The following is a 17,125-nucleotide window of genomic DNA, read 5'->3' as shown; positions in this document are numbered from 1 at the left end:
ACGAAATACCTACAGCAGCGTCTCTGCTATCCGTTGTCATTATTTGACTACTTTATAGTTTCGGGCTTTTAGTTACCGAGCCACCCACGGAAGGATCATACAGCGCAGATTATGCGTATATTAAAATTCAACGCTTGGATGGTCTAATTTAGATGCTACGTTCCAACGTAAAAAGGCTATCTCATTATTGGAAGCTGTATAGATTAGTATCCTTACCGCCTAAGTTAATACTGCTCGCGTTCGGTTGAGTATTGTAAACTTTAGCTTCTTGAGCGCCTTGTAACAGGTACTACGATCATGATACTAACTTGACTTACATTTGTTTGCTGTACTACCAATCATGACCTAAGAGTAACACTGTAATCAAAAGAAGGTTCAAGAGAAAATGCCGCCATGCACAAAACCTCTGACAAATATCTAGCTGTGACGAGAAGACTTTCTCTGATAAGTTGCTAACTTGCGAACAATTTGTGTGTACTTAAATTTACCTCGTCTGTTCTTTAGACATATTTAGCTCAGTAATAGCGAGAAGAGGAGGTTCGGGCTAATACTGACCACGGCTTTTTCATCTTGCCGAATAATCTGAATGGGGAATATGATGGAAGGCAATAAAATAGGTTCCTTTACTTTAGGAAACCATATATTTTCATTTCTTCTATACAGGAGAGTACACATCACTCAAGAAACCTTTATGTGTCTTGGAGATGATTACGAAGTGGAGGACGGCGATGGCGGGTCACGACATAATTATTTACGCGACAACAATATTCAAACATTTCTCATTGTGGCAGACGACGCTAAACGGCTTGCACAAAGCGGAGACCAGCACCAGAGCGGACTCTTACATTCAGTTTCGAAGGAGATTCGCATGATGGGTAATGTCTCAATGTATTATATATAACACTGATTTAAGACTGTTTGACAAAGTTGCATATGTCATCATTGTTTCTGCAGAAAACTGCGTGCATCACCAAGTGTATCAGATACTGTTAAAGCATCGCTACTTAAGCACTCGCAGTTGTGGATGGGCGCGTGTAGTATCTGTACGTAATTATTGGCGTTCCGACTAAACATTTTAAGTAGAGAAAATTCTCTAATCGGATTTGTCTCAGATGAAAATGATGAAATTGGTACTGTGAAGAGATCCATGCCTTATTATATCTGCTTATTATACTGTTTCCCAATGCTATTGGTTCTTCAAACGTTTTCCAAGTACTCAGTTGGTCCCTAGAGCAGTCTGTGCCAAATACGGTACCTATTAAAAAGGCCGCTGGTGGCGCTTGGAGTCGACCATTATTGGGGGTACAAGTTCCATTTTAGAAATAAAGAAAATATCTTCATGAAGTTCTCACTAATCCTTGTTCTTTTCGCGTTTTGATATCTTCCTATATAGGCATGGCTAATCAAACTGGTCGCGATAAATTTCATAATCGATCGTGGAAGAAGACCGGTAGTGGATTTGAAGCGTTAAAGAAAAACTCACATGATGAGGTTAATGATTACCTCAGCAGAGCAATCGAGGCACATAGTATTGAACAATTGAGGACAGAGCACTGCAATAAGGTGTTTAAAGATTTCTATTTTTATTTCTAGTAAACAGTGTTGGTCGACATTTATAAAATTTGTCATATCGAATCCCCATCTTTCATCGACTTAACCAAACAAAAGCTTAGTACTAAAAATAATAGATTAGTAAGTAAAATGTATTGGTCTTTAGAATATTAGATATTGTTTAAATCGTTCATTTTTTTCTTTGATTTAATAATCTTTGAGCTTTTTTAATCTATTTGCAGGTGACACTAGAATTTCTAGACGGGAAACTGGAGAGTAAGTTCTCGAAGCAAGATGAACCTATGCTTGCGGTATACCTCACATCATCGCAAATTTGTCTGGTGGTGAACTTTATCGCGCAGGCTCTGCTTTTCGATATGTTAGTGTTATAAGTGTTGAGACAATAAAAACACAATTTACACTTCATTCATGTTATAACATGAGTGTGGAGTTAGAAAAAGCCTCCTAACTTCAAGGTTTACACTCATTAATAAAAAATTGCTAGAACAGCATGTTTATCCGTCACTGGTCCAAGCTTACTTGATTTCTCCAAAAACAGTTCCGTGCAGTGCCTTTGTCTTAGCCGTAGCTAAGCCTATCATCTGGGTTAATGAATGAAAAATAAATATGTCGTAAGAATATTGTTTAAAGAGATGTTTACAAATATAAAAGAAAAAAACCTTCGCTTTTCTCCTGTATTTTTTTTCTGTATTTCCTCTGTAGGTCAGCGTGGAAATCAGCAGGTGTATTCACTTCGATAGCAATCCTTATGATCATGATCACGGCCGCTGCACTACAACTTATGGTACGTCGCCCTTATAAATGCATTTGCACGAATATAAAGAAAATTAAAAGAGGCCGAAATATTTATGCGACCCCAACATATATTACGCGAAAGCTGCCCGTTTACTAGTATACTTTTCTATGGCCTTAAAACGATTCTGTGCTAGCGTTGTTTATTTTTTCCTAGGAAGAATTTCAGGTTATCGAAGGGAAATGGTGCACATGTGTAAAATATGTAGATAAACGTGTCTTTCGATTAAATCAACAAATAAAGACTCTGCGAAACTGTTGTTTGGCTTCACGGTACAACTTGCTAGCTACAAAAAAAAAAACAACAGAAAAGAGATCATTGAGGGGAATGCATTGTTGGAAGCTCCCAGCGTCAATATGTCCGCAGCAAAACGCAATGCTTACTAATTAAGTAAAAGCTTATTACAATGATCTGAAATTAACCGATCTATCGCATATTTATGTTTTACATTGCTTCTGTAGAGGTCGCATCAGTCTCCAACGAGCGCGACGTCAATGAATCGTTGGACTATCACGTTTTTACGTGCCCTGGAGGTAAAGCGTCGCAATGGCCAAGTTGTATGTGCTGTCGCCTTCGCCATACTTTATATATGCAACTTCGCATTGATGGTAGGAGGAAGAATTCGTTTTGATTGCATACATTGATAATTTTTTCATGTTTTTTTCCCGCTTTTTTTACAATGCTTAATATCGGTTCGACGCAACAGCTTACCGCTAAATGTAAGTAGACATTTATAATGCTCAAATTTTCTCCTTGGTATTTTCTGCCTATTTCAGGCGAGCCCTGAAATTAACCCACAATTTGTCTATTGCCCTCTCGACGTTAATTTAAATATCGACGGAGAGCCCCTTTCGGATGCTCTTAGCGCCCAGCAGCGTGAGTGTTCATCCTTCATCGAACGATTGTTGGGTATATAGAGTGTATCAACTATAGGCTAAAAACTCTTACAGACCAATGTATGAGCACTGAAACAATATGTATTCGGAACCGCACTTTGTTTCAAGCTGGGAGTAGCTAGCCGCCCGAAGTAAGCCCCAATTAAGGCAGTACCGGACGTAAAACTCGTAGTATGTGTACGTAACCAGTGAAAATATTTTTTAGGAAAAACAAATAACGGATCAACTACGATAGAGAACCTCGATCTGCTTGACCAAGTTCAGGATGCTGAGGTGTGCACGCCTATTTATAACGTCAACATTCCCGAGGTGCGTTGCTATTTGTTTACCCATTTCAATTCAACAGCTATTACTTTCGTAGTATGAATAGATAGATATTTAAAAAAAGCCTCTTTAAAAAGTCTCTCATTAAAAACCGACAAGTTAATTTGGTCAAAACCTCCGCCAGAAATAGAAATAGCTAATTAACCACCAGTACGCGTTACAACATTTATGATAGAGAAAACTGAAATTAAATAGGAAAGGAAATTATTCATACTCGTGACCCGGACGTCTGATTTTTAGAGGTAACAGTTTTCTCTCTGCGTTCGTAAATACAGCATCCGTCTGTCGATCTTCCCGCTGTCCTTGGTTATTGGCTTTACGCTACCTATACGTACGCTTATTCGCTTCGCTTTCTCATTTCATAAATCTTTTCCACAGCGCGTCGTTTGGTTTGTATTCAGTGGGTTCTTTTTCTGAGAATCCCAGGTGTGTAGCAATAAACATATGCGCCCGGGCAGAACTCCCTGTCACGGCTGGTTGACCAATTTTGAAAACAGTTTAGGAGTCTGTTAGCTAGGCTGTAAATCGGAGCCCAAAATGCCTTTGCCGTTTCCCCAGCGCGTCTCACATTTAGGAGGTCCAAAGTTCTTTTTGACCGTGGAGACTGAAACGGTTGCAGTTATTTTACTTTGCTGTTGTCTGTTGTTGCTGGGAAGGAAATCTACGAGACGGCGAGCCGCGTAGGGTCCGAGCGTCACTTCGGCTTTTACTACGCCGGATGGGGTCTCTGTCAGGCTCGCCTTATTACCTTAACCATTGCTGCCTTAATCGCAAAGTATTTTGGGCGTGAGGAGATAACGGAAGCTATCGCAAATAAGGTAGAAATAGCAGAGTAAAATATAGTCAACGAAGCGACTCTGTTTGCTCGACAACAGTGGCCCACATGTGTCTACCTGTTTTAATTACGTATGCTAGGTGAAAGCGACGAAGGGCAACACGACAGCTGGTTGAAATAACCATTCTTTGAAAGGAGTGTATCAAACTCTATAAATATTGGTGGTCCTGTTACGATGTTCGCAAGTTCACAGTTAAATAATTACGCTATTTTTTATAAATTATAGAAGTTGCGTACCACACAACTTGTCCCGATTTAGTATACATGTTCCGCTTGAGAAAGTCATATACAGTACAATTCAGCTTTGTTTGCTCCTCTAATTGATTGTAAGAATATTGATATATTCGGGGCATGAGAACGCTTTAAAACGTTTCTAGAAGGAAGCTAAATGCAGAGTGGACACACGGCATAAACAGACATGCACCGTCAGCCGTTTTATGGAAGTGTCCGATTTTGATGAAACGGTATTGTATATATCGGAACGGCTTCGTATAGACAAAGCGTTGAAGCTTTCCGAGTGATTATTAAATGAAGTATTTACTAATGCGGTGGAAATGAGTGCATCTAGGAGAACCTTTTCACTGTATGACATTCATGGGGACGCTTAGCGGATTCACGAATCCTTAAGCAGAATCTTCCAAAGAAGTTCAGCCATCAGCGGTAAGAAGGAACTTTGTTCTTGGCAGTACTATAGAGCACTGATATTTATTTGCATATAGTTAGAGTGAACTGTGCCGTTATTACAGTCATTTAGCATAGAAAAGCGGATTCACAGCGGCATGCATCACGATCGTTTCGCACTCGCTTAATAATATTGTATTGTTTTGTTCATGCCTTTAGACCTGATGTAAATGTCCATGTGAGTAAAGGGAGATACGGGTTGGCTCAGTCTTTTATAGCAAAAGAAAAAAAAATTGTGACTTTATATTGAATTAATATTTTACAATTATTGTTTAAAGCTATTTCATATTTACTTCCTTTTAAGTTATTACCTTGCCATCATAATTTTACAATAAAATGCTACATCGAACCACGTTTAGCCTTCTCCCAATCTGTAAAGCATTGGGTCGTTTCTGGTCGACGCTAGCATGAAGCCTTGAGCACACAAATGAAACAACGCAATCTCGAGAATGAGAACTAGAGAAGTCTGTTTTGGCATTGCGAAGACGGCTTTGGTCGCCAATGCGAAACTAATATCTTCACGGCACAATTCCTTCTGGTTAGCGATACAACGTAGACCTATTCGAATCTGGCTTACGGCATAACGTAATATATGCGTCTCATCCCGAGTGCTTTCGGTAGCTCAGCAGCTGGCCTAATGTACGCAGAGCTGGCCCGCGGGTACGTTTAGTGCTCAATGAACCTACGTTTCGCTGGCAGGCGCTGAATAACCGTCGACAATGAATATACGTGTCGAATGCAGAACTCACTTCAGGTGAAGCTGCCTGTGTAGATACCTCGGTGTTTCCAATAGTGCCGAAAGCACGAGGTGTGCATATGATACAGGTTATTAGCGTCTGCGCTCAGGTCAAGTGACTCCGAGACAACAGGCGGCAAAACCGATCAGACTGAAGCTCGACTCCGTAAGATGCCAGTGGCATAATCTAGAGCGAAAATAACTATTGAACAACTGAGTAAGAGTCGAATATAATCTACCATAGTTCTGTACAGACCGGAAACTGTCCAGCCTAATTAGGAAAGCATGTAAGCTTATACGCCCTGTTAGGGCCTATGGTGACAATGCGATTTAATTATGTATTCTAGCAAACGGCCAACAACTTAAAAAAAGACTAATAGTTAATCTTTTAATGAACCATACAAGTTAGCGGCCAAGGTGTTTTCTGATTCAGTTGTACTCGTTGTTGAGAAACGCTATATAGAAAGTACTATAATTACCAAGACGTAACAGTGTCGGCGCTTGAAGTTGTTCTTGCTATGGCCCGAATCCTCTCAGCGCCAATGCTCCCTAACGAGCACTAATGCCCATAGTCCGCTGGGCAGCTATTTTTTTAGCAATTGACTATTGCTGCAATACTATAGATGGATTGATACCAATATTTATCCGTTAGCCCTGTTAAATGGTTCAACAGAGGCAACGTTACTGACGACACTCGGGTGTTACCAACTACCATATGTTGATCGATCTAGGCGTTCCTCTCGCGTCATAGAAGAACTTATCTATACCATCAATATGGATCGCAAGGCAACGAGTATTCTATTTCCCTATTAAAAGGCTTTCCCTATTAAAAACAACGTCGATTACCAAAATGTACGACCTACAGAAGTTAACAAAGGAGAGATAGTGTGCCTCACCGATGTCTTTTGTCAAATAACCGGTTGAAGTCTCTGATGAAGGGTTTTTGGTTTTTTTTTTTGGTAAAGAATTGGTTTAACGCACAGCTACAGCATCCGAAAATAAACTTCTGAACTACAGCACGATGTCTGGGCGTGAAGATTTCGCTTGCAAATGACCGTTGAAGTGTCTGAGCTTCACTGACCTCTCAAGCGTTCTGTGGTTGGTCCGGGACTAAGCTATCAATGTTTACACGAGATCGGATTAAGCTTGTAATCGAATGGTAGTCTACGTCGTGGACCATAAAAGTACTATAAATGTTGTACGGTTACATACGATGCGTTATTATGCACAGTCTATTATATGAATAGTAAGTGGTCCATCTGTATTAGAACAACAAGAAAAATCGCTTTGAATTTAGTACAATGCCCGTACCTTTATCGATTTCCTTTAGATGCATTCAATTTTTCTCACGTTTAAGTTTTGTGCCTTCAATTTTGTTGCTGTATAGCGTCAATTGGTTTGTGCTCTACTTCTAATGATGGCCTGCGCGTCGACCTTGGTGTTTTCGACCGTGCAAAAGTTTTTTGTGTTCATCAGCATTGTCGCGGCGTTTCTCGGATTATCCTTCTCACTCTGGGAGCATCAGGTGCGAATATCTTGAAAAGATCAAATCTATCGGAGCTGGAAACGCATATTTAGATTTCTGCTTAAAAATAATTTCTGCAGTTAAAAAAAAGAGTCATATATCTTTTACTTTAATTCAGCAGAAAATTTCCTGAAACAAGCCAGTGGCTAGTTATTGTGAGTTATCCTAGAAAGAGGTTTGATAATAATAATGTTCTAGTTTAGTTTACTAACGATTTTTGCCGTATTTTAATGTAATTTTTGCTAATCACAATAACAGTTCTGGCTATTGGGGAAACACGAGTTTGCCCCTCTGCTCGCTAAGGTTTGCGCCGCGTTTATCCTTGTTACATTCGTCGTCGTTCTGACGGTACACGGGTTTCAGAATGAGGCGTCGTCCAGGTAGGCTTCATTACCGCTTGTCCATGTTTGACTAATGATTAGTGTCATGATGTTTTTTCATAGTTGTTTTTTTTTTATTTAAGTGCATGGTCATCGTTGTTTCACGCATCTATCATTGCTGATGTAAACCCACCGTTGTGTTACATTGTCTGTAGGTAATCATTAGTAGTAAACATGAGTACACATCACAATATAGAATTTGACCAGTAATAACTGGGACAATGTCAGCAACTGCCATTATATGCGCTTTTACGTATATTATGAAATAAGAAGTATATTTCAATTATATATGTTACCTTATTTGCAACGCGACATTTATTTTACTGATACTATATTGGAATTAGTCTTGTGAGAAGTTCGTATGTGCAAGCGCGAGACTCAATAGTCACGTGAGAATTAACGAAAAACCTTGTATGACCTCGTCGAACCAGACTGGACTTCCTATGGAAGCTCCAAGCAATCCAGGAAAAGAACGAGATGGCTGACCTACAGGCATACAATCGAAAGCTGCTGTCCAATATTTTACCGGTGCACATTGCGGAGTACTTTCTTTCCAGCGATCACTCTAACGAGGTTCGTTCGTTTTTCGCTGTTAATAACTATTTATAATAAAAATAATACAATATTTTTAAGCAGTGGTGTCTGCATTGGGCAATTCCGCTTACGAGCACCAATAGGGAGACATATTTGCCCTCCCGAATAGAGTTGTGCTTCGTTTCGCGCTTAAGTTTTACTACCAAATCCATTTAAACGTCACCAATCCTAGCGGTTATCTATTTCTGTGTTATTGAGACAACTGATTAATAATTAATTCTGTAATCGTGATGACAGGATGTTTAATGAAATGCACTTCGTTTCTGTCGCCTGACCAAGGCCTCAGTGAGCTTGAATTGATATTACACGACACTTTCCGTTCTCTAGGTCACCTCCGGATCCCTGGTGTGGCCGTAAGGGCAAAGTATCCATAACTGCAGCAACATTCCTTTTTAACATTGAAGAGATTGCTATATGCAATCGACAGTTTCTGTTCATATAGATTCTCGTAAAGCGCTTGTATCTGTTGTTGTCAAACAACCCCTCATATGATCCTTTTTGCTCCCCTCAGGATCTCTACCACGAACAACTGGATAATGTTGCCGTAATGTTCGCATCCATTCCAAATTTTAGCGAGTTCTATGTCGAACTCGAAGGCAATAACGAGGGTGTCGAGTGTCTTCGATTACTCAACGAGATCATCGCTGATTTCGATGAGGTAAGTTTCAATTTAACAAGACTACAGCCGTGTCTCCTGATCGCGCGTGGAATAACTCTGCCGGTATACGCAGATGCGATCCATCTAATTATTTCTACAAGCAGGCCCGACAGGTAGGATTTGGCAGGCTTACGTGGCAGCCCCTAGCCGCTTTGACAACAGGGGCTAAGAAGCGTAGGGGCTATGTTCGAGCACACAAAGATACTATGCTAGTGTCATTGCGCCATTTCAAGCGACTTCTAAAAGCGCTGCGCCAAACGACGAAACAGCAGATTGAACGCATGTGAATGCATCTACACAACAAGGTCCCAACGGGAGCAGGATTTCGAAGAGAAACCGTCGAGAATAACACCGAAGCGAACTCCGGGTGGTAAAACGAGAAGAGAGCTATTTGTTACGAAACTGGCGGCCGCAAGCCATATATATATACATACATATGACTTTTAAAGCCGTCAAAAAATGTCTCCTCTATATAATACATATATATAGCTCGAAGTGTAGGAGTGGGTAAAGACTGAGGAATTGATTTGATTCCACCTGGCCGCCTTGTGTTTCCACAGAGACTAGTTAAAGGTGATCGTAAAGACACCGAAAGTGGCTCTTAGTACAATACATGTTGATTGCTGTAAACTTTTGCTTCTCTCTCTCTCTCTCTAATTTGCTAAATCTGGCCGGGAGCTGTTATGGTCGCAAGCTCGTAATTGACTTATCGATTTCTGGTTTGATGCTTTTATTTCAGCTTTTGTCCGAGGATCGCTTTTCGTGTATTGAAAAGATCAAGACTACTGGTTACACGTACATGGCCGCAGCTGGACTCCTGCCATCAAAGAGCATTACGAACAGCAGCAATGGCGAAAAGGCCAACAAGGCCCATCAGCAAGAACCGGGTCAGCAGCAAGACGGAAGGGAGCAAACCCAACAGCCGGGTGACACGCAGAACAAATCATCTATGGCAAACAACAGCAGTAAGAGGTGCTCCACTGAGGAGAATGTCGTAGCATTGGCTGAGTACGCTCTGGCAATACGCAAGCAGCTTCAATACGTCAATGAACACTCTTTCAATCATTTTAAAATCAGGTAGGGAGCAAGCCTCCTTGTATAAATATGTGACAATAGCTAAGCTTATGACATTAGCTGCATACGCATGATCCGAGAACGATGTATCTTCGAGGCTTTGTTAAACAGAGTATCTGGTTCGATGTTTCGATTTAGCAGAATTGAATCAACATGATTTTTACCGATACCGAACTAATTTATAAATAAAAACACAAGCAAAGCACGATCGAGGGCATGAGTTCTATTTTCGACAACTGAGAATTGTGGCTGGGGAAGTGCACCAGTGTTCTCATTTGTATAAGGTTAATCTTTTGCTACGATCTCGTTTAATCGTTGTATTTTGTTTACCGAGTTTCAGGGTGGGTTTAAATGTGGGACCTGTTGTAGCGGGAGTGATTGGAGCAAAGAAGCCCCATTACGATATCTGGGGAAACGCAGTTAATGTCGCTTCACGAATGGACTCAACCGGGGAACCAAATAAGATACAGGTAAAACTAAACAAACTGATCAAATTCAAATTCACTTACTTTACTTTAGAGCACGCTAGGGGAAGTGTAATATATCATAATGTTCGAATTGTTTTCACTTGACATAGAGAGAATTACAAACCTGATTTTCAAATAGTAACGCTTCAGGTCGACACAGATAATCGTTAGAATAATATAAAAATAGGGTAAGAAAAAGACACACATAATTAGCTTGCAGCTCTTGGTGATACGCTTTCCATTTCAATCTTACAATCAATGTTGCCGTAACCTGTGCCTTCTTGCGGGACAGATTTCATGTTGAAAAAAAGACCTATCAGTTAGGAGACAGTTGAGGGTAAGCTCGAAACTGTTCTGTCCGGGCGGTCTTGTAATTGCACGAGTGCCGTAGCACAGCATTGCCGTCATCTCGTCATAATAGCGGAAGTTCCACGATAAACTGCTTTCAATACTAGCTGGATAAATACTTTCACTCAATTGAATGATTTACACATGTATCTATGAAAGATATTATAGAATGTTGAATCTCGTATAATCTCAACCTAATCGCTGAGGCACATTATTTTTTTGTTCGAGACACTATGGACACATGATAGAATCCTACAAAAGCAAATAAACAGCCTGCACCGAGATTACTGATCTCGTTGTGGCCAATGTCTGGCTTTCAGGTGACACATGAGGTATATCGAATCTTGGAGCCACTCGGTTATCCTCTGCAGTGCCGAGGACCAATCAAGGTTAAAGGAAAGGTGAGTGCTGGTCGAAATGGAGTATTAGATATGCCTGACTACTGCAGCCACATTCACTTAAGGGCATCTGTAGGATCTCTGGTCCATCGGCATTTCTAAGCATAAAATTACGACTATCGGTGTCCTAAAGGATCTCGTAAAAGTACCTGCAGAACAAGCTGCTTCGATTTGCAGTTGTATGTGTATACTATAGTGATAATACGCGTACAAAGTGCTCAATGTTCTAACTGTTTATTTCAGGGGGAAATGGTCACCTATTTTCTGCTAGCAGGTCGTTCTGACCAGCTACAACGGGAGGCGTCGATTAAACAGTCGAGTAACACAGGTGGAACCAACCATGTTGATGCAGCCTCTAACCTTTAGAATGATAACGTCTGCGCCCACAAGTAACCTTAGGCCAGCCAAATAGGACTTTCAATATAAATTAATTTGAACATGAGGGATCGTACTTTGATGGTCGCTTTTACTGTGCCGCTAATACTGTCTCGCACTGCAAGTAAGTTCCGGATCTATAGAAATAATGTTCAGGATCGACCACCTGGTCTCTAACTATGCGACCATTCGTTTCGATGCGCGTCGTCAAAATCCGTGACGTCAAGCCACAATATCAGGCCTAACTTTTGAATTACGCTGAGCTAGAGAGGAGACTAAGCTCTAAACCAAGTGATATCGAGAAAGCCAAATGCCTATAATAGGCCGGCCTCACTCACGTATCTTTACTGTAACGCACTTGAGCTACGCAATCCATTCTTAATGCTGATCTAAGCTTTGATACACACTCGAGTTGAGATACCGTAGGAAGCAAGTATACTAAGCCCTGATGTGTTTAATAATTCGTGACTTTCGACACAAAAGACGACAACCCCAGATCTGACCGTCGGTTCAACCGCGGTCCAGAACGTTCCTCCCCTAACTAAAATGGCATTCATCAGAGATTTTTGATAGCGCCAATACTTGGTTGGGCCACGACAATTTCACTCAATGACGTCTACCTGTTAGCGGTGGACAATTTAAAAAAGTATATAAGCAACGATACGCAAATGAAGACAAGAGACGATGATTACTACAAAGTCAGCTAGAAGCATGGATAACATGAATGACCTGACCTTTGATAACGATACTAGTTCACTTGATGCACGCGAAAATTCTCCTCTCAGCCCACAGTGGGAGACCACATAGGCAATGCATAGACGTTGTCATGACAAAGCTAACTGATGAGGCTTGTAGAAGGAGAATGATTGACAAATTATTATTAAGTACTAATTGATACATGCTTTTGTAGTTCAGTGCGAAAAGTTTAAATGTGTAGCCTTACGGACCGCCCGACTTGTTCATATTTTTCATTTATTTTTTTAAGGCATTTATTATTCGAAGGTATCGTGTTCGAGGTTCCCTCTTCAAAGGGCCAGCAAGCCTACAATTAAATTCTTAAGATTTAAGTCAGAGTTATGACGGTGCATGGAGGCTACCAATCTATCCGCAATTGTATTTTTGTGCGACTTAAGTGGAATGGTTTCAACAATTTTACATTGACATAGGTTGTTTTTAATTTCTACAGGTCGTTCTTTCATAACACTTGCAGACAGCTTCATTATCGATGTACATGTTTACATTTTTCGTATGCTGAATACGATCGACAAAGGTACGATAAGAAAATAATATACTGTAAGATGTATAAACTGAAGCCTTTGTGATGGCCAAAGCCCTTTACGAAGGCAGATGAGAACTTTACGAGAGCAGGGCCACTAACGTTATTTGTTACTGGACAAATAGGTATTTTTAAAGTGGCATACTATTAGTAAGAAGAAATTAGAAATCTAGGTATTTTTTTCAATGCGACTATCAGGGCACGCATATCAGAAATAGCAACTCTACAAATCTTTGAAATATTATGCTTCCATAAACCAACATTGAGGATGGCTCTAAAATATTGCTCAAAAGCATACAAATAACCTAGTACTGGTCTAAAGCTCACTCACTTTTGAGGTATATTCAAAGTGGGAGAAAAAGGCATTACTTATACGAGCCGTTACAAAATCTGCTAACCATTTCTTTCTCGAATAGAAAACGTATTTCTCCTTTTTGATTAGCAGGTTATTCCATCTTCTTTTTTTTTTTATTATTATTGTGTCATTTATGCGCACTAGCGTGATCACTTATTTGTCAGTCATTGAAGTATCCACTGCCACTTAACAGTGTATGCATTTGGCATACAAATAAACCAAAGAGCGCACGACGTGGTCATCATGGGCGAATCTAACACAATCTCCAACTATTTAACGTGAAAATTAAATTCATCAAATGGTACCAGTGATCGTTTTTCGGAAATTGACGTACAGCGGACTGGGGGCAGGTCCTCAAACTGCCCTCGAAAACTTCGAACATATATACATATATGTATACTTTAAATTCGTATAATGGCCGACAATGGAAAAACGATCGGGGTGTACCCATTTACAAGTCTTTGAATGTATTTTGAATAATATAGAGAGTACTGATATCCTGAGAACTCCTATACGAATGTGACGCTACTAGATATGGCGTCGTAAGAGCTCTTGAGCATCCTGTGGGAAAATTCCGATTTCGCCCCTGGTTCACTTGACGGGCTGTGGAGTGCGAGTGAATCTTAACACGCCTTTATTGATCTAATAGTTTTATTATACTTAATCAACAGAAGATTTGCGGCGCGTTTATCGTGCTAGCTAAACATCTTAGAAAAATAAAAATCTGGGTTACTTCGATTGGAACGCTTGTAAAAGCCTTTTGCTTCTATTCCATAGGGCGAAGGTGCTCGGTGCTAACCGAACATTGCTATAATGTTCGGTAGGAAATGCTAGATGCGCGTGGCAAAACAGGAAAAATTGGAAGTTTGCGTATTATTTTATTGTCGCCAAAAAGTGACGTAATGGATATATACTAACTTCACTGAAATCATAAGTCAACACGCTAGGAGAGGCCTACGTAAACCAATCCACACGTGTCTAGTTGTGTAAATTGTTTGTACATATATATAATAGAGAAACGCGAATACAAATGAAATAGCAAAGCTGGGGCCGAGACGAGTGCAAGAAAGGTCATGGTCTTTTTTGGCGCAGTAGTGACGGAACGGAAGCGGTTATGGAAATGGGCGCTCGAACAGGTACTGTTCCGTGAATTACTTCAGCTAAAACCTTACGAATATAACCGACTATAAAGGTCACATCAGTCAATCAATGCTATTGAAAACGATCGGCTTATCACACGCATCTGTTCGGATCATGCGCATACTATTAGAAAGCTGTTCACAAAAAAAGAACGAAACAACCTGTTACAGCCGACTTCCAAGTGGTTTGTCAATGGAAAACTATAGTGACAGTTGTACGGTGAACCGTTTTGCACGATACACAATGCACGCACTGATCCGCAGGCCATTCCCTTACCGCGGAATGGTGACATAAGATAGAAAATTACAAGCTTTTCCAATAACAAGTGGAACATTGCAAGCAGAATTAGCCGTTCACTTATACTAGTCCTCTATTTTAATAATTATGCTGTGCAATTTTATCTACCTACAATCCCGGCTCAGTATGGAGTCAAGTGGACTGCGCTATTGCTTCACTCAATAAAGAATAATAGTACTCTAGTTTTTTACTTTGTTCATATGAGAGACAAATGTATCATTTAGGCCTAACTGTTATACATCAAATAATCTCCTTTAGTGCTACACCAAGTCCAGAGGCAATCTGTCTTCATCAAAACACGTCTCATTTCTAGTTTTATAAAACATGAAGGAAGCGTACGTCACTGGCAAACACGGCCATATAGCTCGTCGTGATCGCGCTTAGTAGAATGAAAAGTTATAATTTGAATTTTCACTCGTTTACCGCGATACGTTTTTCGTTTTCTAAATATATTGTTTAAAGCAGGATCACTGTGTAGTCTCTAGACGAGGCGTACTATCATTGAACGAATTACACAAGGTGAATGAGATGGCTAAATGACGGAAGTACACGCTTGTCAAATAATTTCTGTTAGTATTCTTAGGCTTACCTATACCCGAACCGCAGATCTCGATTGATTACCGAAGACTCTAATTGTTTGTATGAGTCCGTTGAAACCGGTGTTGGGGTATAGCGATAATGGATTACACTGCAGCTGTTATTTGAAAATGTTTCGTTGTTGTACAATCAGGTAGAAATGATCTCTTCGAGAGGTCTAGGTAAGTCCAATATGATTCATAACGCTATCATTATATAAGGACGAAGCGTTGTTCGAATAATTAGGATTTGTGCCGGGACAGCGAGAGGACTGTGGAAAACAAAAGGCTAATTAGTCGGCCAGGCAGCGGGGCGAAGGCTCTAGTGATGCCTTTCACTGTAATAGTAGTCGCTCCCTAGGTTACAGTCTTAATTCGACGGTTGCAGAAGATGTTGACAGTGTGCGCGTGCATTAGCGGACATGTTCTCGACAGTCAACGAGAAAGTACGAACAAGCAGAGTAGGGGTCGCAAGGTTACAACGATGACCCGACATCCTAGCTATTTCAATTGCTGTCGCTATATAGGGAGAGTATGTCTCAAATAAACAACATCTGTTACGGTACTAATGTGTCTGTCGCCACATACATATATATATATATATATATATATATGAAATATTCTTGTGTTGTAGAAACTGAACGAAATTTAGTCTGTCTGGTTTATCCATGTGTTATCTGTTATGTAAATATAAGCAACTATAATAAAGACTCAAACGTGACTAAATGGCAAATTAAGCCTCTTTCAAACAAAATTTAGGTCACATCTGCAATTGTGCAAAATGGCGACGACTATTTTCCTGGAAAAGGGATTTTTTTAAATGAACGACACAGATACGATGCTAATAACCACCGATAGGAGCTATTATCAATAGCAGCCCTTAAACGAAACGTACAGGGTTTGAGGACTGATACGCGACAATGGTTATCCAGTATTTTTTTTTCACTACATTTGTAAATTAGTAACGTGACATCGTCAATGACGCTGATTAAGAACTTCGTTAAAATAAGTTTTTACAATTTGTTTGGTGCCATTAACTCTAATCGGGTATGTATTAAGCTAGGTTGTTACTAAGAGCTGAGCAATACACAAGTACGATGATAATTATCGTGCTCCCTAACAATGTACTTTTGTGTTGGCGCGGTGTCGGCCGTGCATATTCTCATAGACCTTCTAGCAGGCCATTTTGCTTGTGACAAGGCCTGCAAACGACGAATATGTTTTATTCAATAAGCTCTTGTTAATTTCGTTTGGATAAGTTCTAATGTAATTGAGCGTGATCGTACTCCGAACGCAGTTTTCTGCGTTACACCTACTATACAGCTATGACTTACTTACAATGACTTTCTCGTCATCATACGTCTATTGAACAAGGAAGAAAAAAACTAACTTATCTTTTATGAATGCTTATTTTATGAATGTTTTATTTATGAATGAATAACTTTGCATTAAAGTTGCACCTTGAACGAACCAAGGACCAAATCTTTCCTCGTCAAGCGAATCGTTGTAACAATTGCATATTAAAATGTAGACGTATTACAACTATTTCTATAATAGTTGTTGATACATTTACTTAGATCAGCGGCTTTCAATATATGTTAACCGTCTACATTTTAAGTTCCTAATAGAGTAGTTTGTCTGAATGTTTACTTATAGCTTACCGCAGTCTTCACTACAAAGGCTGCCGTCGTGATTTTTAAAAAAATTAATAGAAATGATGGAATATTTAGTTGAGCCCATGTAGTAATCATATGCCCGTTAGTTCAGATAAGCTTTTGAAATGCTAGGCTTAATCTGTATTGGCCCAAAGGCGCATATCCTTTAAA

General features: G+C 40.0%; 1 protein-coding gene across 10 annotated transcripts in view; it reads left to right on the top strand.

Annotated features, from left to right (window-relative positions):
* The window catches only part of LOC111245001 (adenylate cyclase type 5-like), a 66,691-nt gene extending 50,659 nt beyond the window's left edge, over positions 1-16,032 (top strand). For 8 of the 10 annotated variants that reach the window (XM_086977117.1, XM_022792692.2, XM_022792710.2 and 5 more), the window contains 15 exons: positions 664-875; positions 1,394-1,563; positions 1,794-1,930; positions 2,275-2,356; positions 2,827-2,973; positions 3,142-3,241; positions 3,467-3,570; positions 7,225-7,362; positions 7,621-7,742; positions 8,174-8,315; positions 8,848-8,994; positions 9,734-10,071; positions 10,409-10,538; positions 11,204-11,284; positions 11,525-16,032. In XM_086977117.1, the coding sequence (XP_086833243.1) occupies positions 664-875; positions 1,394-1,563; positions 1,794-1,930; positions 2,275-2,356; positions 2,827-2,973; positions 3,142-3,241; positions 3,467-3,570; positions 7,225-7,362; positions 7,621-7,742; positions 8,174-8,315; positions 8,848-8,994; positions 9,734-10,071; positions 10,409-10,538; positions 11,204-11,284; positions 11,525-11,647 (2,173 nt within the window). In that variant the 3' untranslated portion in view covers positions 11,648-16,032. Of the gene's footprint in view, positions 1-663; positions 876-1,393; positions 1,564-1,793; positions 1,931-2,274; positions 2,357-2,826; positions 2,974-3,141; positions 3,242-3,466; positions 3,571-7,224; positions 7,363-7,620; positions 7,743-8,173; positions 8,316-8,847; positions 8,995-9,733; positions 10,072-10,408; positions 10,539-11,203; positions 11,285-11,524 lie in introns of those variants that run through there. The other 2 variants (XM_022792700.2, XM_086977119.1) reach the window with 2 other exon arrangements.
* Positions 16,033-17,125: the final 1,093 nt, after the last annotated feature.

This window comes from Varroa destructor, unplaced genomic scaffold (assembly GCF_002443255.2).
Source record: "Varroa destructor unplaced genomic scaffold, Vdes_3.0 BEIS01000001.1, whole genome shotgun sequence".
In the NCBI taxonomy this organism is placed as follows: domain Eukaryota; kingdom Metazoa; phylum Arthropoda; class Arachnida; order Mesostigmata; family Varroidae; genus Varroa; species Varroa destructor.
The sequence above is the reverse complement of the archived record's forward strand: the minus strand, read 5'-3'. Positions and strand labels throughout refer to the sequence as shown.